Raw genomic sequence first — 27096 nt, 5'->3', positions numbered from 1 at the left:
GTATATAGCCCCCTCAGTAGTATATAGCCCCCTGTGAGGTCCCCCCTGTAGTATATAGCCCCCTGTGCGCTCCCCCCAGTAGTATATAGCCCCCTCAGTAGTATATAGCCCCCTGTGAGGTCCCCCCTGTAGTATATAGTCCACCTGTGCGCTCTCCCCTTGTAGATGCCCCCCAGAGAGAAAAAAAAAAATAACAAAAACAACTCACCTAGCACCTCGTTCCCCGCTGCGGCTGTCTTCGTCTCTTCCCGTCGGTCCGGCCCCCGGCTGATACGCGCTCTGTAGGGATGTCCCGGGGATTCCCCAGCAGAGCGCGCATCAGTGACCTCAGCGTACGCCGCCGGCCTGCACCTCCGGGAAGGACAGGCCGGCAGCGTACACTGAGGTCTGTGGTGCGCGCTCTGATGGGGAATCCCCGGGACATCCCCAGAGAGCGCGTATCAGCCGGGGGCCGGACCGACACTGCCCCCAGCCCCACAGGCGTACTGACATCTAAGGACAGTGCGCCTATGGGGCGGGAGGCAGTGCGGTGGGGAGCGGGACGGACCGGATCCGGGGCGGTTAGGAGGTCTGACCAGGGGTCCGGACAGCTGGCCTCCGCGGTCCGGGTTCGGACCGCGGTCCGCCAGTTGAGGACCCCTGCTGTAGTGTATAAGACTGCTGGAGTGCATATACAGTACAGTAGTATTACAGTCACTGCACCACCATCTCCCATCCTGTAGTGTATAAGACTGCTGGAGTGCATATACAGTACAGTAGTAGTACAGTCAGTGCACCACCATCTCCCATCCTGTACTGTATAGGGCTGCTGGAGTGCATATACAGTACAGTAGTAGTAGAGTCAGTGCACCACCATCTCCCATCCTGTACAGTGCTGTATAAGACTGCTGGAGTGCATATACAGTAAAGTAGTAGTAGAGTCAGTGCACCACCATCTCCCATCCTGTACAGTGCTGTATAAGACTGCTGGAGTGCATATACAGTACAGTAGTAGTAGAGTCAGTGCACCACCATCCCCCATCATGTACTGTATAAGACTGCTGGAGTGCATATACAGTACAGTAGTAGTAAAGTCAGTGCACCACAATCTCCCATCCTGTACAGTACTGTATAAGACTGCTGGAGTGCATATACAGTACAGTAGTAGTACAGTCAGTGCACCACCATCTCCCATCCTGTACTGTATAAGACTGCTGGAGTGCATATACAGTACAGTAGTAGTACAGTCAGTGCACCACCATCTCCCATCCTGTACAGTACTGTATAAGACTGCTGGAGTGCATATACAGTACAGTAGTAGTACAGGCAGTGCACTACCATCTCCCATCCCTTACAGTGCTGGGGTGGGGGGGTGGGGGGACTCTATACAGTAAAGGATAAGTGAGGAGTTGGTGACTACTGTCCTATTATATCTGGTTTTGTTGAATTTTTCTTGTGTATAATGTACTGTACAGTATATAGCGCTGTTCTGTAATGTACTGTAGTGATTACACTGGGCACTTTTAAGTGTAATAAATGAGTTTTGTAGGTAATTATTGGACATCCCCAGAGAGCGCGTATCAGCCGGGGGCCGGACCGACACTGCCCCCAGCCCCACAGGCGTACTGACATCTAAGGACAGTGCGCCTATGGGGCGGGAGGCAGTGCGGTGGGGAGCGGGACGGACCGGATCCGGGGCGGTTAGGAGGTCTGACCAGGGGTCCGGACAGCTGGCCTCCGCGGTCCGGGTTCGGACCGCGGTCCGCCAGTTGAGGACCCCTGCTGTAGTGTATAAGACTGCTGGAGTGCATATACAGTACAGTAGTATTACAGTCACTGCACCACCATCTCCCATCCTGTAGTGTATAAGACTGCTGGAGTGCATATACAGTACAGTAGTAGTACAGTCAGTGCACCACCATCTCCCATCCTGTACTGTATAGGGCTGCTGGAGTGCATATACAGTACAGTAGTAGTAGAGTCAGTGCACCACCATCTCCCATCCTGTACAGTGCTGTATAAGACTGCTGGAGTGCATATACAGTAAAGTAGTAGTAGAGTCAGTGCACCACCCTCTCCCATCCTGTACAGTGCTGTATAAGACTGCTGGAGTGCATATACAGTACAGTAGTAGTAGAGTCAGTGCACCACCATCCCCCATCATGTACTGTATAAGACTGCTGGAGTGCATATACAGTACAGTAGTAGTAAAGTCAGTGCACCACAATCTCCCATCCTGTACAGTACTGTATAAGACTGCTGGAGTGCATATACAGTACAGTAGTAGTACAGTCAGTGCACCACCATCTCCCATCCTGTACTGTATAAGACTGCTGGAGTGCATATACAGTACAGTAGTAGTACAGTCAGTGCACCACCATCTCCCATCCTGTACAGTACTGTATAAGACTGCTGGAGTGCATATACAGTACAGTAGTAGTACAGGCAGTGCACTACCATCTCCCATCCCTTACAGTGCTGGGGTGGGGGGGTGGGGGGACTCTATACAGTAAAGGATAAGTGAGGAGTTGGTGACTACTGTCCTATTATATCTGGTTTTGTTGAATTTTTCTTGTGTATAATGTACTGTACAGTATATAGCGCTGTTCTGTAATGTACTGTAGTGATTACACTGGGCACTTTTAAGTGTAATAAATGAGTTTTGTAGGTAATTATTGGTGGCTGCTGGAACCAATGAAACACATTTACATTATTTCCTATGGGAAAACACTGCTTGGTTCTCAGACTGCCTCCCGGAACCAATTAAGTTCATGAACCGAGGTACCGCTGTGTGTGTATCCCAGGCAGGTGTACATTCACTTATTGTAGATTTACCTACCACATCTGCTGAAAATTTGTTCCAAGCCTCTACTACTCTTTCGGTAAAGTAATTAATATATTGAATATATTTCAGAAATTATTTAGAAGTAATTATGTGACAGAATTACAATGATGTCCTAAAATAAACCAACCATTTACTTGTATGCATGCATTTAGTGTATGCACATGAACAGGGACTCCTATGTATCCCTAAATTATCTGCTCTAGTGCATTCTCTGCTCTATGGGCAGCACGGTGGCTCAGTGGTTAGCAGTGTAGTCTTGCAGCGCTGGATTCCTGGGTTCATATATCCCACCAAGGGCAACATCTGCAAAGAGTTTGTATGTTCTCTATGTGTTTGCGTGGGTTCCCTCCCACACCCCCAAAAAATATACAGATAGGTGAAGCGCTGCGGAATCTGTGTGTGCTATACAAATAAAAAAAAATCATTAAAGGACAAGTGCCATGAAAAACTTTTTCCCAGTAATTGAAGCACATTACAAAGTTATATAACTGTGTAATATGCTTCAATCTCCTATCTGCCTCCCTTCTCTGTCTTTTCCCCCCCTCCACCTCCCAGCAGGAAGTGTCCTGACTCACACAGACCTGATTACTGTCATCACCGTCACCAAGCTCTTCTCTCAGCTCCTTCTCCTGTTACACCAGCTCCCCCCTCCCCTCCTTGTCAGGTGACTCTGCTGGCTCAGCTTATCTTCTCTAGTGACATGACTCCTTCACTAGTCCACGGCAGCAGGAGAGAGGGTATGAGGGGAGGGGGGCTGCCTATGTGCCCGAGTCAGTCGGAGGGAAGATAAGCAAGTGAGATGTGACAAGTGATGGCTTGCAGTTGTTCAGCCAATGGGAGCTGAGCAAGCTGAGTCACTTGACAAGGCAGGGGAGGGGGGAGGCTAGTGTAACAGGAGAAGGAGCTGAGAGAAGAGCTTGGTGACGGTGACGACAGTAATCAGGTCTGTGTGAGTCAGGACACTTCCTGGTGGGGGGTGGAGAGGGGAAAAGACAGGGAAGGGAGGCAGATATGCGATTGAAGCACATTACAGAGTTATATAACTTTGTAATGAGCTTCAATTACTGGGAAAAAGTTTTTCATGGCACTTGTCCTTTAAGTGCTATGTGCCAATGCATACAGGCAGCTGGAGCAGGAAGCCTAAGGATAAACAGAAGTCCCTGCTCCTGATCGTACCAGCAAATCTGCAACACATTCTGCATACTTTGGTACAGGTCTGTCACAATCGATATTGCTGTGGAAAATCTGTTACATTTCTGCTATGTGTGATTGTAGTGTTAAACTGGTTTTATATAGATTTGTAATAGACTTCTATTTAAAAATCTCAAGTCTTCCACTTATCAGCTGCTGTATGTCCGGCAGGAAATCGTGTTTTCTTTTCAATCTGAAGCAGTGCTGTCTGCTGCCACCTCTGTCTGAGACAGGAACTGTCCAAAGCAGGAGAGGTTTTCTATGGGGATTTGCTGCTTCTCTGCAAAGCTCCTGTCTCGGACAGAGGTGGCAGCAGAGAGCACTGTGTCAGACTGAAAAGAAAACAACATTTCCTACAGGACATACAACAGCTGATAAGTACTGGAAGACTTCAGATTGTTAAAAAGTAGTGATTTACAAATCTATATAACTTTCTGACACCAGTTGATTTGAAAGAAGATTTTTCCCAGAGTCCCCTTTTAAGAGTCTTATTCACTACTGCCATGTCAAGCCATGCAGCCCAAATATTCAGGATCTGATATATGGCATACACACACTGTATACAGAGTACACAGTATATCAATTGTTTCATTTAATTAAATGGTAGTAAATAGGAAACCCTGTTACCATCCCATAACTCCTTGTAGCATGCAGACCTATGTTTACAAATTAAAACGTCACTGTTGTTTAATTTTTTTTTTTTTTTGCAGAAATCAGTAGTACAGGCGATTTTAAGAAACTTTGCAATTAGGTTTATTAGCCAAAAAAATGCATTTTTATAATGAAAAAGCAGTTTGTCTTCATTGTTGTCTATTGAGAGCGGTTGCGGTGCAGGGAGATGAGGCACCAAAACAGGACAACAAAGAGTTAATTTACAGCTACATCACTGGGCTATCTCCTCTGAAGTCAGCACTGACCTCTCTGACCTCTAAATACCGTCTTTCACACAGCTCCCACTGTGTAATCCTTTGTTCTCTGCTCTCTGCTGGCGACTAATCTCCCTCCTCCCCCCTTCCTTCTCCATAGAACAGACAGAACATGTCTGATGTAAACAAGACGTGATTTCCTGATATTGAGCAGTGAAAGAGAGGGGGGAGGTACCTGGGGAAGTTTTTTTTAAATGCAGATAATGGCATATTTGCCTAATAAACCCAATTACAAAGTTTCTTAAAATTGCCTGGACTATTGATTTTTGAAAAAACAAAACAAAACAAAAACAAAAAAAACACACGACAGTGACTCTTTAAGTAAAGTTAAGGATAATAAGAAAAAAGAGACCATGTAGTTCACCAGGCATACAAACCTTGTCTTGCAACTATGAGACTGGCCATACAGTCGGGGACACTGGTTCCAGCAGCCAGGAAGGTGATGCCCATAATAACATCTGGTATTCCTAAGGTGAACCCGATTATAGTGACCTGCAAATCAAGCATGGTGTAAGGCAGGGGCAAAACAGACATGTATGAATGCTTTCTATACATTCTTTTTACAAACTTTACTATGCTACAATATGAACCTGTGTTGATACTTATTAAGCATATTGTCTTTTCTATTGTTAAGGCTGTCACTATAGCTGCCAACATCTATAGCTGTAACATCTAGGATCTCTTTATGTAAGATCTTTTACCTTATTTCCTGACATTTAGCTATTACCTCTTTGAACTTTATTTTAACTTGACTATTCCCATACGTTTTGATCCGTTTTTCCATTGACTTCCATTGTAAAAAAACCGGATCAAAATGGATCTGTTTTTTTTAACGGACACAAAAGTAGTGTAAAAAAAACCCGAATCCGTTTTGATCTGTTTTTTTTTTTACAATGGAAGTCAATGGAAAAACGGATAAAAACAGATGCACACAAATGCATCAGTTTTTTTCTTCCTTTTTTGCAAAAAAACGTATGAAAAAAATGGATTGCAAAAACGCAGTGTGAACCTAGCCTAGTATATGCAGGTGTATAGTAGAGGATGCCTTAGGTATCATAGCTCTGTCTGCCCCAGGATTGCAATCTCCATTTGTATAGAACCAGTAAGTGCAGCAATCCAGCACTGATCATACTGGTATAGAACCAGTAAGTGCAGCAATCCAGCACTGATCATACTGGTATAGAACCAGTAAGTGCAGCAATCCAGCACTGATCATACTGGTATAGAACCAGTAAATGCAGCAATCCAGCACTCATCATACTGGTATAGAACCAGTAAATTCAGCAAACCAGCACTAAATGTACTAGTATAGAACCAGTAAGTGTAGCAATACAGCACTGATCAAACTGGTAGAGAACCAGTAAATGCAGAAACCTAGCACTGATCATACTGGTATAGAACCAGTAAATGCAGCAATCCAGCACTCATCATACTGGTATAGAACCAGTAAATTCAGCAATCCAGCACTAATTGTACTAGTATAGAACCAGTAAGTGTAGCAATACAGCACTGATTAAACTGGTAGAGAACCAGTAAGTGCAGCAATACAACACTGATTATACTGGTATAGAACCAGCAAATGCAGCAATCCAGCATTGATCATGTCATCATGGATTATTGCAATGTCCTTTTTTTTACTTACCATCCAGACCATTACATAAGAGAAAGCTGCGATCCACATAGACGATGAGATGAATGTAATCATGAACCATTTCTCCCATCGAGGTTTAGCACAGTTGGGTACAGTGAAATACATAAGGAAACTTAATGGCCAAGTTACCACCCATTTAAGTTTGTTGGCCTTTCCAGCTGTTAGGAGACAGAAAAAAACCCATCATAGTGAATAAGCAATAACCATCTTAATCTGCACCTGTGCTATAGTGTTTTCTGTGATGCTTTGTTGCCACTGTACAGTGATAAGTACATGCTCTTTTTCTATCATCTAGTGCCACCTAGTGGTATTCAGAGGGAATTACATGCTGTAGGCGTATAGAATTCTGTAAACGTTACAAAGTATGGGATTTGTAATCCAACTACGACAGTGACATCTAATTTGTACAGTTGTTCGTATGTTTTACTACTTAAAAAAAAATTACCATATTCTGACTCTATAACTCTTATTTTTTATTTCAGCAGAGCTGCCTGATGGATCATGTCCTGTAATAAGCAATTTTTTTTTATTGTGAAGTATTTTTTTCTTGTTTCCATTGCTGTCCCTAGTCTGTACGCTATCGAGAGCAGGTCTCTAATTCTGTACTTTTAATATTTTAATTCATTCATTGTATAATTTAATATAAATATAACCTGTATTGTATTTATATTTTTAAATAGGCGCTGCGGAATCTGTTGGCGCTATACAAATAAATATTATTATTATTATTGCTGACTGTGTAGAATCAGTATTGCTATAGTTTATTAGTTTAGACAATTCTGCATGTGGCGATATAACAAAATATGACAAAATATGTAATGTTTTTTTTTTAATTGGGAAAAATGGAAAAATTCTAAAAACAAGAGACTTTAATAATTCAATGCGTATCTATCAGATCGATGCTCTGATGGTACAGGCTCTAAGGCAAGGATGGGGGACCTTTGGCTTTCCAGCTGTTGCCAAACTACAATTCCAATCATGCCTGGGTAGCCACAGCTAAAGCTTTGGCTGATCAGGAATGATGGGAATTGTAGTTTTAAAACAGCTGGAGGGCCGAAGGTTCCCCATTCCTGCTCTAAGGCATGGCAGAGGCCTTGGGCTGCTGTGACACTGTGGTCCACACCCTGCAAACAGGCCGCTAGTGGTCACTACTGATTGGGGGCATTTGAGCAACATCTTCTATGTTGTTCATTACCAGCAGGTTTTAGTTGCATATAGCAGATGGCGCCCATAGGTATGGGACGGGCTTGACTCTGACTGACTCTATATGCAGTTTATGGCCATGTTCCCACTGCGTAAGTTTCGTAATAATCACAGCCATGGTAACAACGGCCGTGATTACTACGGAACTTACATAGTGCTGCCTTCTAAGGAACCCCGGACGGAGTGTATACACATAGGGGGAGATTTATCAAACATGGTGTAAAGTGAAACTGGCTCAGTTGCCCCTAGCAACCAATCAGATTCCCCTTTACATTCCTCACAGACTCTTTGGAAAATGAAAGATGGAATCTGATTGGTTGCTAGGGGCAACTGAGCCAGTTTCACTTTACACCATGTTTGATAAATCTCCCCCATTGTATACACTCCGGCCGGGATCCCTAGCAGCACCGCAAAAAACTGACATGCCGCAGAAAACCCTGTCAGTTCACACATTGTGAACAGCAGGGAATTTAGATGCGGGCGCGCAGGGATGCGTCCGCATCCGAAATCAACGGCAGTAAAGATCATCTGGCCGGTACTGCAGTACTGGCTGGGATGATCTTCTCTGACACGGGCCATTCCGTGACCCTGATGGTGTCTTACAAAGTGGGAACATGGCCTATAGTTAAAAGGGGGTTTCCTACAGTTAGCAAAAACTGCCAAAAATACAAAAACATTTCCAACCCCTGAACTCACTACCGCTCCAGTGCTGCCTTCACTGCCCTTGTGAGGATGTCTTGCACATTACACATATGACACTGCAGCCACTCACCGGCATCAGTAGTCCCATGCAGTTCATGCAGGAAGCGACCAATAAGGCTAATGACTGGCTGCAGAATCATGTATGGGACACTATTATGGTGGTGTGGTATCGGATGTCACTTGGGAGACACCAGAGTGGCAGAGGGGCTGGAACGGTTGCAAGTTTAAAAGTTTAGTTTTTTTATTCATTGTTATCTGTAGGAAATCTTCTTTAGGCTATGTTCACATATAGTATTTCCGTCAGTCTTTTAATCAGTATTTTTTCAACCAAAATCAGGAGTGGAACTGACAGGACAAAAATTATAATGGAAACATTCGCACATATTTTGTGTTTACAAACCACTCCTAGTTTTGGTTAAAAAACACTGACCAAAAGACTGATGGAAATACTATGTGTAAACATAGCCTAAATATATATTCATAATGATTAAGTAAAGGAAGCATTGGGATCCGTTTTCTCGCAGTGTTTCATAACTTTCTCACATAGCTTCGGTGTAGTAATTTACCAGACAATACAGATCACATAGACCACTGAGACTTACTAGGAATCTCAAAAGGTGTGAAAGGTCCGTCATTGTCGTCATCGTCTTCCTCGTCTTCATCATTTTCGTTATTTTCATTGTCCTCATTTTCATTCTCTGTTTCATTGCCCGCTTCGGCGACGTCTTCATCTTTCCGTGTGCCATTTGCGCTTCTTTCAGTAGACATCCCAGGACCCGTACCATTCTCCACGGCATGTTTAATTGGAATTTTAATGGAAACCTCTGATTCCCCATTGGCGTAGGCCCGGCTGTTTATTAATCTCTGTCTCTTTAAAGGAACGGACGGTAGAGACGTTAGGCAGAATATTAACAAAAATACACTACAAAGCTACAGGAATGGAGACAGATCTGGTTTTGTCCTCTATTGGCAAATTGCAATGCTTCTTCTATTGACAAATTTCCTAATATATATATATATAGCGTAGGGACCCGTGTGGACCAGAGGACCTGCGCGGTGGTACCCGGGGCAATATGGCTTGATCAATTCATATACAGACACTCTGGTGTTGATTTTTAATATAGGCCTAGCGGCATTAGTATCAGCCATAGATGGGATGTGCAGCCGTTCCATTCTCTCCAGTTCGTATATATATATATATATATATATATATATATATATATATATATATATATACGCTAAAAAATAACAAAAGGAACTAAAAAATCTTACTATGCTATGGGTGTCATTCATTTAAACACTGTCATATGACTATGATTCTATGTGCATACATCTACCCCATGTCCAGGCTCTGATGGAACATGATGGAGAGACCTGTGCTCTGCTTTATTATGTTACCTGCCTATCCGGTATAACTATATTTTTGCACTGTGAGCTTAGTTTGCCTTCATAACGTTATGTAACTATATTTTTGTACTCTAAGCACCCAGTTTATCTGTTCTCTGCATTGGTAGGAATGTTCTGTACTATTTTTCAGGGACCAACGCTATCATAACCGGTGATGTAATGGCCAGCTGTTCACAGGCAGCGAGATGTTCTAAGCCCCAGTATTCAATATACTGACCTCATTTATTAACATGCGACTAGCCATGGAGAGACGAGTTTTTGGTGGGAAGTGACTGGTTATCATGATCCTCAAGCCGGCTTCAGAAAATGATAGCTGGTGTGGATATGCAGAAAGTATCTCATCTACCATGATCACTGAGGTTTTACGATGAAAGTTTCCTATAGATAGAAACAAAGGGGTGATGATTCTTGGATAAATGAGACCAGTGTGATTATTGGCCATAGGAACAATAAAGATAGTAAATACATTTATAACATATACAGTTATATAACTTGTTAATATAAATCTTTACTAAGAAAATATATGTATATTTTTTAATTGTTTACAATAAGCAGCAGTTAGGTGGGATAATCCCCTCTTCTGCCACCAATGGCTGTGTTGGGGACTGCAGGGCTGCTTAAGCCTTGATCTCGGCACAGTTAGGAGTCATTTACACATTTCCTGCACAATACGTATAAAGGGATGATGTGCTATGGAACGGCTGTTGAAGGCAACAGAGGAGGCCATGTCGCCTTTTAGGCCCCATTCACACTGAGCAAAAATGGCGGAGCTCTCCGCCGTGGAATCCTGCAGTGCTCAGTGTCCTGCAGTGTATCAATGGGAGAGCATGCGCACCTCGGCTCCCGCCGCTCTCTGCTCAAAGAATTGACATGTCAATTCTTTGAGTGGAAAGGAGAGGAAGCAAGGGCGCGCGCTCTGCCATTTATACACTGCAGGACACTGAGCACGGCAGGATTCCACGGCGGAGAGCTCCGCTATGGAATTCAACCGTTTTTGCTTAGTGTGAACGGGACCTCATTGCTGCCACTCAATGTGAAAATGTAAAAAAAAAATATACAATTTTTTTTCATTAATAAAGTTATTTTACAAAGCTATTTAACTTTATTATAAGAATATAAAAAAAAAAGTTTCTATGTGCCAGAATACTCCTTAAATTATTCCTTTATTGAAAAGAAACTGGGTACTTGTCTCTGTACTTTACTTTACTTGTCTCTGCCATATAAGAGAATACCACTACAATATACAGGAATGATACGGATAGTGGGGGGGATTTATCAAACTGGTTGCCCCTAGCAACCAATCAGATTCCACCTTTCATTTTCCAAGGAATCTTTGAAGAATGAAACGTGGAATCTGATTGGTTGCTAGGGGCAACTGAGCCAGTTCTACTTTACAGCCCCCCCAATAAATCAATATTTTACACAATTACGGTACCTTTTTTTAGTAACACTACAGTTGCGTCACAGTTGATGTTGTCGTCTATTTCCGCATTACTTGCCAGCCCATTTGCCAGGTTTCCTCCTCCTTTTTTCCTCTTTTCGAAGCACTGGTGTATATTTGAGTTGTATCTAGATAAAAAAAAAACGGTCTGGATTACTCAGGATACTTAGCTGTAAGAGCGTATGGGCCGCAATCTCTTAAAATATGACATAACAAATTACCATCTTGAGCTATGAGCGTTCTGAAGTTTAGCTGTAAACAGAATATTTTGAGCTTTTATGTACAGGACGAGGTTGGCATCACTTGTGCCTGATGGCAAACAAGCCCTGACGTCCTTATGCCCTAACTTCAATAATGATGGCAGATTTCTAGCATTGATTTGTGTAGCCTTGTCACATTCGGAGCACGGAGAATGATTGTGCTGCTATAAAAAGCAGTGTGTCAATATAGCTAGAGTCCAAAAATCATGAATGATTGTTCTACGGCTGCATTAACATAGCAAAGGGAGGCTGTGTTCTGTCCATTTGTGTTGGTTTTTATGCGTAAAGCATCCCTGATAGCTTAGCAGCTACCCTTACTCAGGGACAGCCTACTCACACAATGGGAGAGAACAGGGAGAAGAGGACAAAGAGTTCAGCCTCCTGTTATTGTATGGACAGTGCTGGAGCCTTCAAGTCGTTTACTTTTTTTTTTTTGCAGAAATCAATTGTACAGGCGATTTTTATTCGCCGAAAAATGCATTTTTATCATGAAAAAGCAGTTTGAAGCTCTCCCCCCTGTCTTCATGGTTCTCTTATGGAGAGGGGATGGGTGGAGGGAGATGGGGCACCAAAACAGGACAACAAAGAGTTAATTTACAGCTACATCACCGGGCTATCTCCTCTGAAGTCAGCACTGACCTCTCTGACCTCTAAATACCGGCTTTAACACAGGTTCCGCTGCCGACTAACCTACCCCCACTCCATAGATCAGACAGGACTCGACTGATGTAAAAGAGTCGAGATTTCCTGATAATGAGCAGTGAATGAGAGAGAAGAGAGAGAGGAGAGAGAAGAGGGGGGGACCTGGGGAAAGTCTTTGAATGCAGATAATGGCATATTTGCCTAATAAACCCAATTACAAAATTTCTTAAAATCGTCTGTACTATTGATTTCTTAAAAAAAATAAAAATAAAACGACAGTGACACTTTTAGGTCTTCTTACATGTAGCAATCTTCGACCATCCATGGGCACAAATGAACGCCGATCAGTGAGATTGACGCTGGTTTGCAGTGCTTTTACATGACACAATAAAAAAACGAGCAGCTGCCTCTTTTACATGGGTCAAATATTGGCCAAATGAGTATTTCTAGCAACGCTTGTTACCGATAATCAGCCCATGTAAAAGGGCCTTACCTTCACACCCATAGACAGTAGCAGATTATAATAGGTCCATTTCAGGCGGGAGCCCGGGGCCTTGATCTCCTAGAGGGCCCATGGCCGCCCAAAAAGCCTTAGACTGTTAGTGGTATATTGTTTCCTGGCTACAGTTCTGCCAGGATGTACAAAAAAAACCACAGCTTTTTTACTGCAGTTTTGCTTAAATTAGGGCATCATGACATTATCTATACTGTACCATGAACACCATGCTAGTGCTGACATCTTGAGAGTGGGGTGGCAGGGGCTGTATATGTATATATTCCTTGTGATGTTTGTGCAGTCCTTTACTTTAGTGTAAAATAATAAAGTTCATACATACCTGTCCATGCTCCCTGGTGTCTTCCAGGTAGGGATGGTCCAAACCTGCCGAGGTTTGGGTTCGTATGAACCCGAATGCTCGGCATCAGATTCCCGCTGTCTGCCCGCTCCGTGCAGCGGATGGATACAGCGGGAGGACCGCCTGGAAAAATGGGATACATCTTCACAGAGCGGGCAGACAGCGGGAATCATTTCCGAGAGTTCGGGTTCTTACGAACCCGAACCAAAGCAGGTTCGGACCATCCCTACTTCCAGGCTTCGGCCCGTGTCTGCAGCCGCCACGAGAACTACAGACTGCCTTTAAAGTGACAGGCTGCTCAGTCAATCACTGGCCGCAGCGCTGTCCCATCTCGGTCAATGACTCTTTCAACTACTTGACGGCCTTTCACCGTCCCTTAGGTTCCACTGGCAGCTGTAGGAAGCAGGCAGAAGCCAGGAAGATACCGGAGAGAGGGCTGAAGCACCAGAGAGTGTGGACAGGTATGTATAAACTTTATTATTTTCTTAACACGTTTATCAGCCGTTGACCGCGCATCACTGCCATCAGGCACAAGCAGTGCTAGTTTGGCACCGCTTGTGCCTGATGGCAAACAAGCTTTGACAACCTTATGCCCTTTTTGTAGCCTTGTCGCTTTTGAAGCACAGGGCATTACTATGGTCCAAAAAGCATTGAGAGATTGTATTCCAGGTTAACCACCAATGTAGCAATTGCTGAAGGGAACTATGATCGTAGGCAAAGCAAAGCATGATGGGAATTGTAGTTTTTCCACAGCTGGAGGGCTGACAGCTCCCCATCTCAGGGAACACTGGGGACACATAGGGTGTTTTCACACTCTAGGCCACAGACATCAGAACTCACCACCGACACATTTAAAGGTTATGACCTAATGATTCTTCAAAACACAATAGGAAATGTTCGGAATTGTAGAAAACACTTGGGCTTATGTATTAGATTTTTTATATTTTATAGTTGATATTTGATGCACACAACATTTTTTTTCTTCTTTATGTCACTTTCTGATGTCAAAAAAGTGAAGTAAAGAAAACAAGCAAGAAATAACAAATAACATAGAAATGACTTACTTCATTATAAGAATATAAATAGCGTACATTGTGACCAGAATGACAGACTCCCACCTTTAAAAAAGAAATAATATTAGATTTTAGACCACCGGTAAAGACAGTCAAAACAAACAAAATACCCTGTAAACTCTTCAGTCCCATCCCAACAGCACCCTCTAAGAGCAACCTGTTATCACTTTCATGTTGTCTAAACCAAGTAATCTGGGCTGTCCCCCGTGTAACTACAAGGGTCGCAGAGGTCGCAAGTGTGACTGGCCCCCTCAGTATTCTAAAATGCAGCACTAGGGGCATGGGTGCTCATCGGAGTGCTCTCCACTGATGAAAACTTTGCTAAGTGTGAGAAAACTGCTGAGGAACTGATGCACATTGCCGGTAGGACCTGGCACTGTAAAGTTACACAGGGTCAGGGACAAAGCACAAAAAAGGGTTAAAAAGCAGAAAACAGAGATTTCTGCTTCACTGCTCTGATAACCCTCTGTTCTAAGAGCTTCTGCACAGGTCAGGGGTTAGCAGTGCATGAGCAGTGAAGCAGAGAGCTCCTTGTCTTCTACTTTTTAACACTTTTTTGTGCTGCAGCATGTAAGTGATCTTTGGGTCACTTACATACTGCAGTACATAAGGGGTTAAGCAGAGGGTAGTCTGCTCCTGCACCTATGTTTAACCATAAAGGCTCTTAATAGGCCCTTATAGTTATAGGGGGGGGGGGGCTCCGTACACTTTTTGTGCTATGGGGCCACATGAATCCTAGCTACGCCCCAGGCTTCACCCCTACGAGTGGTTTCTCGCCGCTGCACCAATCTTGATAAATAAATCTTTTCCTGTTTGGGTATTGGGAAATATCTACCGATTAAATCTGCTGGGGCAATGAAAATCCACTGGGAACCAGCAGCAAGAAAGTAATGATAGGTTTTCCCATGTAAAAAGCCTTGTATCTGCTCTCCCCACTCCTGACTTGCTTTTTAGGATCCTCTCTCCCTCTCCATAATCTGAGTTGCTGTATAATTCTCTCACTCACCCTCCCTGCTGTTATCTGCTGCCATGAGAAGCTTCTTCTCTTCTAACTTTTTATCTTTTTTTACTTTTGAAGATATCTTTGAGGGTTGATCAAGACGTTAGCACAGAGCCACTTTTAATGGTTATATTGATCTCCGCTAAACTGATCCCCTAGTATGACCCTGAATGTGTGAGTCAACTGAGTGTTTTACTTACCAGGCAACTTTTTCATCATATATAAACTGTGGGAAATAAAAGAAAAAAGATGAAATCAGTGCAAATACAGAGATCATTTAGGGACCATACTAAGGTATTTTTAAGGGTTATCCAGAAAAAATCTTTTTCTTTCAAATCAATTGGTTTCAGAAAGTTATATAGATTTGTAGTTTACGTCTTCCCATACTTATCAGCTGCTTCCTGGCCTGCAGGAAGTGTTGTTATCTTTTCAGTCTGACACAGTGCTCTCTGCTGCCACCTCTGTCCGAGACAGGAACTTTCCAGAGCAGGTGTTGGGGGTGTTACCAGTCCCTACACAGTCTGGCACGGTCAGCTCTTATTGGATAGTGTCAGAAAGTGTAGGGACACCACCAGTTGGTAACACCCAGTTCGTCATTCATTTTTAGTAAGAATAATAGAAGAGTGGCAAATCACAGAACTATAAGAAAAGATGATCCAGGATTGTTATTTCATGGCCAAAACAGGAGGACTGGTAGTGGTGAGAGGTCCTCTTTAAGGAGCCTTAGAACATGACTGGGATTTTTCTAGGTGTCACCAGTGAGCAAACTTTTTCCTTTAAGGATAGAGCTACTTTGCACCAAAACTACCAAAGCATGAGTGGCGTGTACATCTACACACACTTTTTGGTGTTTTCCTCGAGAAGAAACATTATCTTTCAGCACCAAAGTAAGATACCTATCTAGGATGGGAGCAGGTTCAATTAGAATCCTAGTATACAGGACCATATAATAAAATGTCTCTATTTTTACAGTGCCAACACATTTTACAGTGCTATAAAAGTCTCTCATTACTCACTTTGGACCATATTTATATATACAGTAGATTAACCAGGATGCAAAGGGAGCAGAGGTAGAGGGAAACATTAAACCCTTTTGTCCTAGGTGTCAAAAACCTTGACATTTTGGTATTTCCTATGAGACCCCTGCCTCTCAAGTAAATATTGTGATGATTAAAGAAGCAGGCTGTACAATAGAAAGACTCCTTTTGCACTGTCTCTCTTTATAGTGGTGAAAATGGTGCACTTTAGAAGAAATGACCCCACCCCATGATTATTTTTACTATTATTTTTTATTATTATTATTATTATTATTATTATTATAAGAAGAGAGGTCACAGTACTCTTCTATAGTGTGAGAATACATCCCAGAAAAGGAAAGATCATTGATTCTGGACTATAAAAATATTCTCCTTTACTTAGATTTTTATTTTTAGATTGAAAATTCCCTTTCACAAATCCCCTGCGTATTTTATGACCGTTCATCTCCATGGCTGATACCAGTGTTTCTGCTAAATACATGAACCATGCCTTTGACCACTAGATGGCAGGTTGCTACTGTGTATCATTTCTCTGCAGCCCCATGATCGCCTTATACACGGTCAAAATAGGACGTAAAAAGAAGTGGCTTTCTTTCTTGTTTTCCATTTTGTTCTTCCTTATCTTTGTTTTTTATATTCTCTATATATGTTTATTACAGATGAGAAAACCCGAGTGTGCTGCGTCTGAACCTGAGCATACATTTCATTACCAGTGGCTTCAGAAGTTGGATGCAGCCCTGCAAAACATGGACTTTATTATCCATGTTTTCCAGGCTTCCCTAAGGCTGCATCCAACTTCTTCAGCCACCGGTAATCAGATGGCGCACGCTCAGGTTCAGACGCCGCACACTCAGGTTTTCTCATCTCTAATGATTATCCTTCTGATTTTAGTGATGAGTATAAATGGCATTATAAACCACTTATACTTTTATTCTGTAACTATCTTTTAAAAATCCTATAATAGCAAAAATAAGGAGCACCTGGGGCCTTTTCCGATACTTGTATTCCTCCATGATATAACTATTCTGGATCACCTATTCCTATAGCTCTGTGCTGTTCCTCTATCACTTTTAATATAAATTCTAAGGCTAAATAGGCAACTGGGTACTACCAGGTTGGGGAAGGAAGGTGACCCTACACTGTCAGGTCTGATTAGATAGTGTAGTGACCCCCCCCCCAACTGGTTACACCCAGTTGTATATTTAGTTATTCATTTCTAGTAAGAATAATAGAGGAACAATACAACCCAGCAGTAAAAGAAAAGATGATCCAGGATTGTTATTATATGGGGAATACAAGGAGTTGCTTAAAGGAGAAGTCTATCCATTTAAAAAATCCGGCAGCTGGCAGGGGGTAATTTGATCAGGAGTAGGACCAGCCTCGGGACACCCAGTTGGACACAAGCCGGCTGATGGACTGGCCGCCCAGCCAGTCAGTGACTGGGACGGGATCCTGATCCAGTCGCTGATTGGCTGAGCAGCCAGTGCATCAGTCAAGACAGGCCTGCCCCAAAGCCTGTCCCGCCACTCACCGTGGCCACAGGGAGAAGTGAGTTCATACTCCTGATCAAATTCCCCTCTGCCGGCTGCCGGATTTTAAAAACTGCCAGACTTCCCCTTTAAACATTCTCTTAAAAAAAGAGCTAAAAAGATGGTGCCATAAGCCAAATTCACTACCTTTGCTGAAAAAAACCCCTAAGTATTTTTAATTTTAATTCCTGTTTTAGCGGTTTGATAGTTTACAAGGGGCGAGCTGCTGACATGGGATAGCTTTCCTGAACTCTGGGGCCATCAGCTTCTGAAGAGTTCCCAGATCTAAATACCTATTAGCAATACACAGAGGTGGTTTATGGCCAAAGTGCACCACTTCAGGGACGCACAACTGTCACACATACAACCATTCTTCATTTAAAGGGAGATTTACAAGAATCTGAAGTCAGACGAAATGCGTTAGAAATTACAGCTGTATCGGAGCTATGAACACAACTTAGTAGCCTGAAGGGACAATAAAGCAGTGGTTTATTCGCACAAATCATTCCTTTGGCTTTTGTGAGCATCAATAACACGTACACTTGTGTGAAATGCAGCATCTGTTCACAATTCACTGTTTAATAGAAACAAGGAAAATGTATGGACACATGTTCAGTGTTATCTCAGTGCTGCAGTATACAATTGTTAGATTTACTCACAATGCATATACCAGGGTGGTATGTCCATATCTATCTATCTATCTATCTCCTATCTATCTATCTATCTATCTATCTATCTATCTATCTATCTATCTATCTATCTATCTATCTCCTATCTATCTATCTTCTATCTATCTATCTATCTATCTATCTATCTATCTTCTATCTATCTATCTATCTATCTATCTATCTATCTATATATTATCTATCTATCTTCTATCTATCTATCTATCTATCTATCTATCATCTATCTATCTATCTATCTATCTATCTATCTATCTATCTATCTATATATTATCTATCTTCTATCTACCTATCTATCTTCTATCTATCTATCATCTATCTATCTATCTATCTATCTATCTATCTATCTATCTATCTATCTATCTATCATCTATCTATCATCTATCTATCTATCTATCTATCTATCTATCTTCTATCTATCTATCTATCTATCTATCTATCTATCTATCTATCTTCTATCTATCTATCTATCTATCTATCTATCTATCTATCTATATATTATCTATCTTCTATCTATCTATCTTCTATCTATCTATCTATCTATCTATCTATATATTATCTATCTATCTTCTATCTATCTATCATCTATCTATCTTCTATCTATCTATCTATCTATCTATCATCTATCTATCATCTATCTTCTATCTATCTATCTATCTATCTATCTATCTTCTATCTATCTATCTATATATTATCTATCTTCTATCTATCTATCTCCTATCTATCTATCTATCTATCTATCTATCTATCTATCTATCTATCATCTATCTATCTATCTATCTATCTATCTATCTATCTATATATTATCTATCTATCTTCTATCTATCTATCTATCTATCTATCTATCTATCTATCTATCTATCTATCTCCTATCTATGTGTATGCTCAGGTGGCAGATTTTTAGAGGCGTCATGTTTTATGGAGTGACCATAAATTATACTGCCTGCTATACACCGCTGACTTCAGTGACCCCGTGACCTGCAAATGGTAGCTGGACACAGAGGTCAGGGCTGCAAACACTTTGCAGGTATTGTCACTACACTACAAGTGATCACTACCCCTTTAAATGGAGCACAAGGTGTAATGGTAGTATGACCATGAATAAGATCACCAGGAGTAGTCACAATGCATTGACTCTTGTATAAGAATGTAAGAATCAATAAAGAATGAAGAATTGGTTACACACTTGTGGAATTGGAAACTGAAGAGAGAGATAACATGTGAGTTGGTTGCTGAATATAAATTTAAGGGGTGCTCCTTTCCCAAATTTTTTATACAAAAGATTTTAACAGTGGCATGACAAAGTTCTGAGCTTGAGAATGCTTGAATGCCCACCACAGTGAGGTCGTACCGAATTGCCTGTTCTGCTGTGCCAACATGAGTCTATAGGAGATTACTCTCTGCCACAGCCTGCCATACCTGCCTCACTCGTGGATTACCACCGGTCAGACATGGATATGATCCCAAGGCATCAGGTGTCTAACATGCATTATGGGCTGCATTATGGCCTACTTGTTAAAAGCACCCTCAGCATGCCTCTCTGTTATACCACTTGGTTACTCCACATTCTGGCAAATGATGGGGAAGTCTGCACTTCATAACCTCTCCTGCTTCCACCTATAGTTATGGAGCAACGCTAAATCCCACAATGCTGTCTATCATTTCAGTGGAAAGCCTAACGCTTGGCATCTCCTTCTCCGGTAAGATGGTTTCAGTGGTGCAGGCAGAGTCTGGCAATGCACAACAGCCCACCAATCATAAGTTCCACCAAACACTACAGTGTTTTATACAATGTGGAAGTTACTGGTACTTTGGCGCTAACGTAAGGGCCCTATTACATGGAGAGATAATTGGCAGAATTGGCCCGATTTGGCTGATTATTGCTCATGTAATAGAGACAATGATCAACCAATGAAACCATCATTGGAGGATCGTTCTTTAGGCCCAAACCTAAAATCATCAGGTGCCGACCGCGCATCGCTACGTGCAAAAGCAATGCATGGCCGACAATTTAACAAACAGTATTCATTACCCATCTACGCTCCAGAACAGATTACGGACGATAATCGATTTGTGTGATAAAAGGCAACATGCACAAAGTTGGCTGATCGTTGTTTTTCAACATGTTTCAACATGCCTGACAGGTCGGCACTCGCTTGCCAACAAGTAATAAGGCCCTAAGGCTGAAAAGAACCTTGTGATCGAGGTCACTAGCAATTTTCTGCAAACACTGTAGTTGCCAGTAAGATGTGCTCATGCCATGACTTGAGCATGGTGTGGTTGGTGGACCCTTATGCAGTTGTTTGCCATATTTACGCCTGGATACCATTTCTTTTTAAGTCAACACATTTGACGGTTTTCGCTTAGAGAACCTTTATCAGATGGCAATGACAGATATTTTAGGCTGCAGTTGACTGTAACTTGAACAAGAATCCTCCCTTTATCTCTTGGATAGCGGGAGTCCACTGAAAACTAAGGCTATAAACAGATGGTTTTGATACAACCTCCTCATCTGCTGGATTAAAGCCTTATAAATATGTAACAGCGCTAACAAAACAGTAGGGATGGAATGGTCAAGCCTGGATTCACATGGCTGTTCCGGCAGTAATAGTCTTTTAAATTTACTTTTTGCAAATGTACAATGAATGCATGAGGTTTATATTGGTAATTTAGGAGAAGTTTTACGTGTGCCCAAATACTTCATATGTTAGAAAAATAGTTTATTGGAGTTCTAGAAATTCTCTTCAACAAGAATATTTTGGTACACAGCTGGCCATATATATTGGACAAGTATTTCCCACATAACCATGGAACTAGGATGAGCACAATTTGTATGTTTATTACTAGTTTTGAGCAAACCTGCCAAAGTTCAGGTTCAGTCAAAACTAAACACTTGCCATTTGACTCCCAATAGTTGGAGAAGTTGGATGTCACAGAACGCCCGGTGTCAGTGAAGTTCATCCCAGCCTGTACTGCAGTAGCGGCTGGATGAACTTAATTTCTTTTTTGGAATGTGGGCACATTCAGGTGTACCAGCATTCCAATTAACTATAGCCGACAATGTAAAGTGTGGCTGGAGCCGCACTTTACATTGTCTGCACTGTAGTTTTGTGTGGCCGCTATTCAATTAATAGAGAAGCGGCCAAAGAACAGGAAAACAGGATTGCAGGATCACAAGCAGCACAAATGTATGTATACACTGCTGCTTGTGATCTGGAAACTGACAGCACAGATATACATATCTATGCTGTCAGTTTTCAGAGCTGCACAAATGATACAAGGATCATTTTTTGCAGCCTGGCCGCGTGATTACATGTGTCATGTAAGGGCACTGCAAACAAGTGCTATTCTTGGTGCTTGGTGCTCTTTGTGGTTCACCCGTGGCCAAGAAATCATATAATGTAAAAGGACCTTCAGCTATCAGATAGCCCATCTGGCAGATTTGAGCAGCCTAATATGTCTTTGAGGTTTCAGAAGATAAAGAAAAATGTCACAGTTTTTTCTAACACCAAAGTGAGTACAATGCATCAATAAAAAGCATTAAAAGGTTGGCTACAGCCCTTAGCTAGCTCTGTAGCCAAGTCTATCTAAGGATTCTTGGGTGTCCCTGCTTTCACCACTATTTCCATGCTTTCATAGTGAATGTAAGAGACTATATATATACATGAAGCCTGTTAGCATGCAATTCAACCTTTCTGCATCTTCCATATGTAGATTTAGGGCTCAGGAACCTAGTGGGTGGTCTTACTCAAAGACTGACAGCTTTCCCTGTATATACATTTATACAGAGTTAATTGTCAGAGCTTATTCTGAGTTATTTTTCACATCGACCCATTTATATGTATACACCCCCATTTCCCCATCTTCGTGCAGCATTTTCTGTACCAGTAAATGGTTATGTGAAGGATACAGTATGGTTTAAGAAGGTCCATGTTGGACCAAAGCAAGCAGAAGCGGGGGGAATAGGAACAGCTGACTCATCTATTGGCGCTTTTGTCTCTTTGTATATTGGGTAATCCAGGTCAATGTGTATGCCAGATGATATAAAAAACCAGCAACACAAATGGCGCAAGCATTCTCCGAATGAGGGTAAAGATGGCACATCACCGGAGGTGTCACATTGAGAAATGCCGAATAATCCATATAATCCATTATTACAGAGAGAAATTGGAAGCGAGCTAAAAGCCGCTGTCCTTCCCTCATCTGTAACAAAAGGATTTGACTCAATTATGTATCTGTATTGTTTACAATCAATTATCTGCACATCATTTCCCATATGTAATGCACAGCCATTATGTATCATTCATACAGAATCTCCTCCAAATCCCGTTCATATAAACTTATTGGTCGCCTGCCAAATCGTTTCAGCTGCAACTGCTCGATAAGGATATTTTGCAGTCAACAATTTCCTTATCTAGCAGACAGACTAAAAAAGAAAATATGCGGCTTTCTCATGCAGCTGTTGGACTGACTGTATAATGAGCCTGAGATTATGTTAATTATGGTAATGCAAACTGCACTTAAGTTTCAATCAGCTAAGCAGGTTAAGGTGGCAATGTGACAGAAGATGTCTTGTCATGAAGACGCCACCGGCAGCGGTACGGCACTGACTCTTCTCCATCTGTAAGGCCGGTGCATCGATGATGCAAAGCACTCAAACAACAGGTACTTTACTGAAGAAATAGACTGGAAAAAGTGTTAAAGTGTTCATTATCAGACCCAGCTATAAGCGGCACCAATGGCTCCAGTGCCTGTTCTACAGTGGTAACTTAGCAATGACTGGCGTCATGTTATACTTGGCACAAACATTGCACAACTCAAGTCGCATGATACTGCATTGTGGTGCTCGGGTCAAAAATTTAGGAGGGGTAAAGGAAAGGATGCAAAATGTTAATATGACACATACTGCCGAACCTCTAATGTGTCTCGCAGTATGGGTATGTTCACACTGAGCAAAAGCGGCGGAATTCTGCTGCTGCAGAATCCTGTCTACCTCAGTGTCTCACTGTGTCTCAATGGAAGGGCTTGTGCCCCTCCGCTTCCGTCACTCTCTGCGCAAAGAATTGATTTGTCAATTCTTAGCGCGGAGAGCGTCGGGAGTGGAGGCGCGCGAGCCGTCCCATTGAAACAGATGGCAGGCGCTCCGTTGCGGAAGTCTGCCGATTTTACTCTGTGTAAACTGGTCCTAAAGTATTGCATTTTTTTGACGGGATGTGAAAACAAAATATGAAAAAATTTGAATAAAAAATGCAATACACATTGAGGCTATGTTTACATTCAGTAAGAGACCGGCCGTTCCGTGACCCCGGTACTTAAGTACTGGCCGGATGATTTTTCCGGCCGAAGGGTTCTGATGCGCCCGCATCAAAACACTCCACAGCACACAGTGAAGCAAGCGGCCGGAGCCGCTCGCTTCATTGTGTGAACTTACAGGTCTTTCTGCGGCCGCAATTCGCTGAATTGCGGCCACAGATAACTGACATGTCAGTTATTTGCAACCCCGTACGAGATCCCGGCCGGAGTGTATACGGTGTGTATACGCTCCGGCCGGGATCCCACAGAAGATAAAGCTATGTCCACACCTCACAAAGTACGGCCGTTGTTGTCGATGGCAACAACGGCCGTACTTATACATAGTGTGAACATAGCCTGAAGGTGAAGGGGGGCACTTGGTTAAATGCTTGGTTGATACTGCTCTGAGACCCCCATAAATCAGCAATATAAAGGGACCTGGCTGCTTGCACTACAGTCACAGTCCTATCTTTGCTATATCAATTTTGAAGGCAATTCCATCTCTTTCATAGTGCTGAATAGCCTAAGTATGGACCATGAGTGAGACACTATATTCAAATGCTGTGTTTCCTCATTTTTGTCCACAAATGGCTGGGAAAAGGTATGGAAGCAAAAATTATTATTTTTTTGTTGCTTTTTGTCCTTTTTTTTTTTTTTTTTAGCTATTAAGGACTCCAAATGTAGCTCAAAAGAGTACACGAACATAGCCTTATAGTTTGGGGGGAGATTTATCAAACATGATGTAAAGTGAAACTGTCTCAGTTGCCCCTAGCAACCAATCAGATTCCACCTTTCATTTTCCAAAGAGTCTGTGAGGACTGAAAGGTGGAATCTGATTGGTTGCTAGGGGCAACTGAGACAGTTTCACTTTACACCAATAGATAAATTCCCCCTCTATGCCTATAATCTGCCTTGTTGTACAAAATAGAAAATATACTCATACTTACCTAGGCTCCTGTGTCTTATTTTAAAAAGGTTCAATTTATTTCATGAATAGTTTTATATACTATTATAGAAATGGGTAAGAATGAGTTGTAATAACAGAAGCAGTGTACTGTGCATTGGTTGTTATAAACTGCAGAGGTACCAATGGCAAGGTAGCGGTACCTACAAAATAACTATGCCAAGCCCCTTTAATTTTACCCAGCACCTGTGTATCGGTCCCAGAATGAGAATGAAGCCGGCTCATGAGTATTCGTGGTGATTTGCATGTAGCACACAAAAGAAGTGAATTGAGATTCCTTTGTAAATAACGAACAGCTGATAAATACTTTTGGAGACGGCTGATAAATACCTTCGAATGGAAACAAAAACCAGAACAGGTGCTCGGGAGAAAGCCCAAAGCTACAATGAATTATTTATAAAGTGATGTTTGGAAATTTCCAATTACAGAATGTAACAAGTGAATACAGGCATAGTAAAAAAGTACAAAATAGCATAGCATAATTCTGTGCAATAATCCTACGCACACAACCCCTCCTTCTTTTATCAATCTGAACCCTCTGGGCAGTCTTACTGAATGACTAACAGCCACCCATGTATACAAACGGGGAATCAGGGATTTAATGAATGAAATTAAATTTTTCCCAAAAAATAAAATTGGAGTTTGTTATTTTTTCCTCCGTTATGGCAAGTTTTCAAATGTTTTCAATTTTAAAATGAAAATTCTGTAACCGGTTGATTTGAAAACTTTTTTTTTACAAAATGCCCCTTTAAGTTATATTTTACAATAATATATGTACTTACTATAATTAGTGCAATGACAGACAAGGTGTAATAGCTAGCATCTCGTAACAAACACCACGATGAGAGGACAACCACCTGGAAAAGAGGAGAAAAAAAACATGGCTGAGTAACTTTGTAAAAGCATTTCATTGTTTATTGTGCAATGATATATACTAGATCTGCATTTTGCTGTTTTTATGTTGGGAACAGCAACTCAATTATGGGCGTCAGATCGTCCAGGCAGCCCATAGGAGACAGTAGCGGTCTGCTGCCGCCGCTCCTATCACGCGGAGCAACGGCAGCAGACAATTGCCAGACTGATCGTTGGCGTTTCAGCCTGTTGAAAGACAACGATAAGTTGACATTGTGCAAGTCAGCTGATCGTTGTCTTCTATTGCAAGAAGCGATTATCGACCGAATACAGCCTATAATGGCTTTGTGTAATAGGGCCTTAAAGATGTGTAGATGAATGTTAGTTCTACTCCCCCCTCCCCCACACATACACATGTATGGTCAACTGGCTATAACACCTAGTGCGTTGTCTTAGCAGATAATAAAGTACGGAAGTTTGTCTATGATATGACCCTGTATACAATACAGAATTACTTTAAAATTAAACAATAACAAGGGTCCTCAGAGTCCATTCTTTAACCCTACATTGTTGATCCAGAGGAAGGCAACTTACAGTAAAGACTCCCTATCTATGATAATGGCGGAACCTTTTTTCCAAGATGTATAGGACGTCCTCTAGTCATGGCTATGAGCTTAGGTCTAATGGTCTTTGCACTTTACATTAACATACTTACGCACTGTACTCAGATTGTACCTAAGATGTTTTCTTCCAAACTGAACAACCCCCAAGTTGGATATAACTAGCAATTCTGCATAATCTCCCATGAAAATGCCCGAAAAAAGAACGGTGTGCAGCTACTGCTGGTAAGTCTCACATTATAATTCTTTTCACCTAATGCTTAACAATTGAACCTGAACAGTGGGCATCATTACTGTATTTAATTTGTTATCGCAGTGGGCGAATGTTCCCTATAAAAAGTGTGGGAGGTAAAACAATCACCTCGCTGTTTGTTAACAATTTCTCTAGTGTAACACAAAAGAAAATGTAACACACAAGAACCAAAGGATTATTAAAACGATTTGCTGGCGTGCAAAAGGGTCTCTATTGGATAGAAGCAAATTAATAATAGGACATCACATGGTGCAACACTTGAACTACAGATGAGAATTCTCTCTATATATAGCTATCATAGCCATATATTATTTTAATATCAAAAACTGGTGTTAACTAAAATAAAAAAAAAAAAAAAAAAAAAAGAGAAGGAATTGATTGCTATGGTTAGTTTCCTCACTTATGTAGCCAGTTCAGCACATTACCCTATAGTCCAAAACCTTCATGGAGTAGAAGACAATTTTCCTCATCTGAGCTGACAGACCGCTGAGCCAATCACTGGCCGGCCAGTGATTGGCTGAGCAGTCTGTCAGCTCAGACAAGGCCGCTCCGAAGCTGCTGCTGCGCGCGGGACCCGGGGAGAAGAAGCGCAGGTTTGTTAAATCGTCGGTCGCCCCCTGCACACCGCTATTCCACGTAGCAATGCGCAGTCGGTGACCGATGATTTTAGGTTTGCACCTAAATGAACCATC

General features: G+C 41.9%; 1 protein-coding gene across 1 annotated transcript in view; it reads right to left on the bottom strand.

Moving 5' to 3' along the window:
* SLC24A3 (solute carrier family 24 member 3) overlaps window positions 1–27096 on the bottom strand; it is a 271916-nt gene that overhangs the window by 23592 nt on the left and 221228 nt on the right. Inside the window, exons 7-14 of the mRNA XM_069954804.1 lie at window positions 25462–25536; window positions 15375–15400; window positions 14166–14219; window positions 11340–11473; window positions 10122–10282; window positions 9100–9367; window positions 6584–6750; window positions 5319–5433 (exon numbers count right to left, since the gene is read on the bottom strand). Of these exons, the coding sequence (XP_069810905.1) occupies window positions 5319–5433; window positions 6584–6750; window positions 9100–9367; window positions 10122–10282; window positions 11340–11473; window positions 14166–14219; window positions 15375–15400; window positions 25462–25536 (1000 nt within the window). The remainder of the gene's footprint in view (window positions 1–5318; window positions 5434–6583; window positions 6751–9099; window positions 9368–10121; window positions 10283–11339; window positions 11474–14165; window positions 14220–15374; window positions 15401–25461; window positions 25537–27096) is intronic.

The sequence above is a fragment of the Dendropsophus ebraccatus genome, chromosome 15 (assembly GCF_027789765.1).
Source record: "Dendropsophus ebraccatus isolate aDenEbr1 chromosome 15, aDenEbr1.pat, whole genome shotgun sequence".
NCBI lineage: Eukaryota > Metazoa > Chordata > Amphibia > Anura > Hylidae > Dendropsophus > Dendropsophus ebraccatus.
Note: the sequence above shows the minus strand (reverse complement) of the source record. Positions and strands in the feature narration are given on the sequence as shown.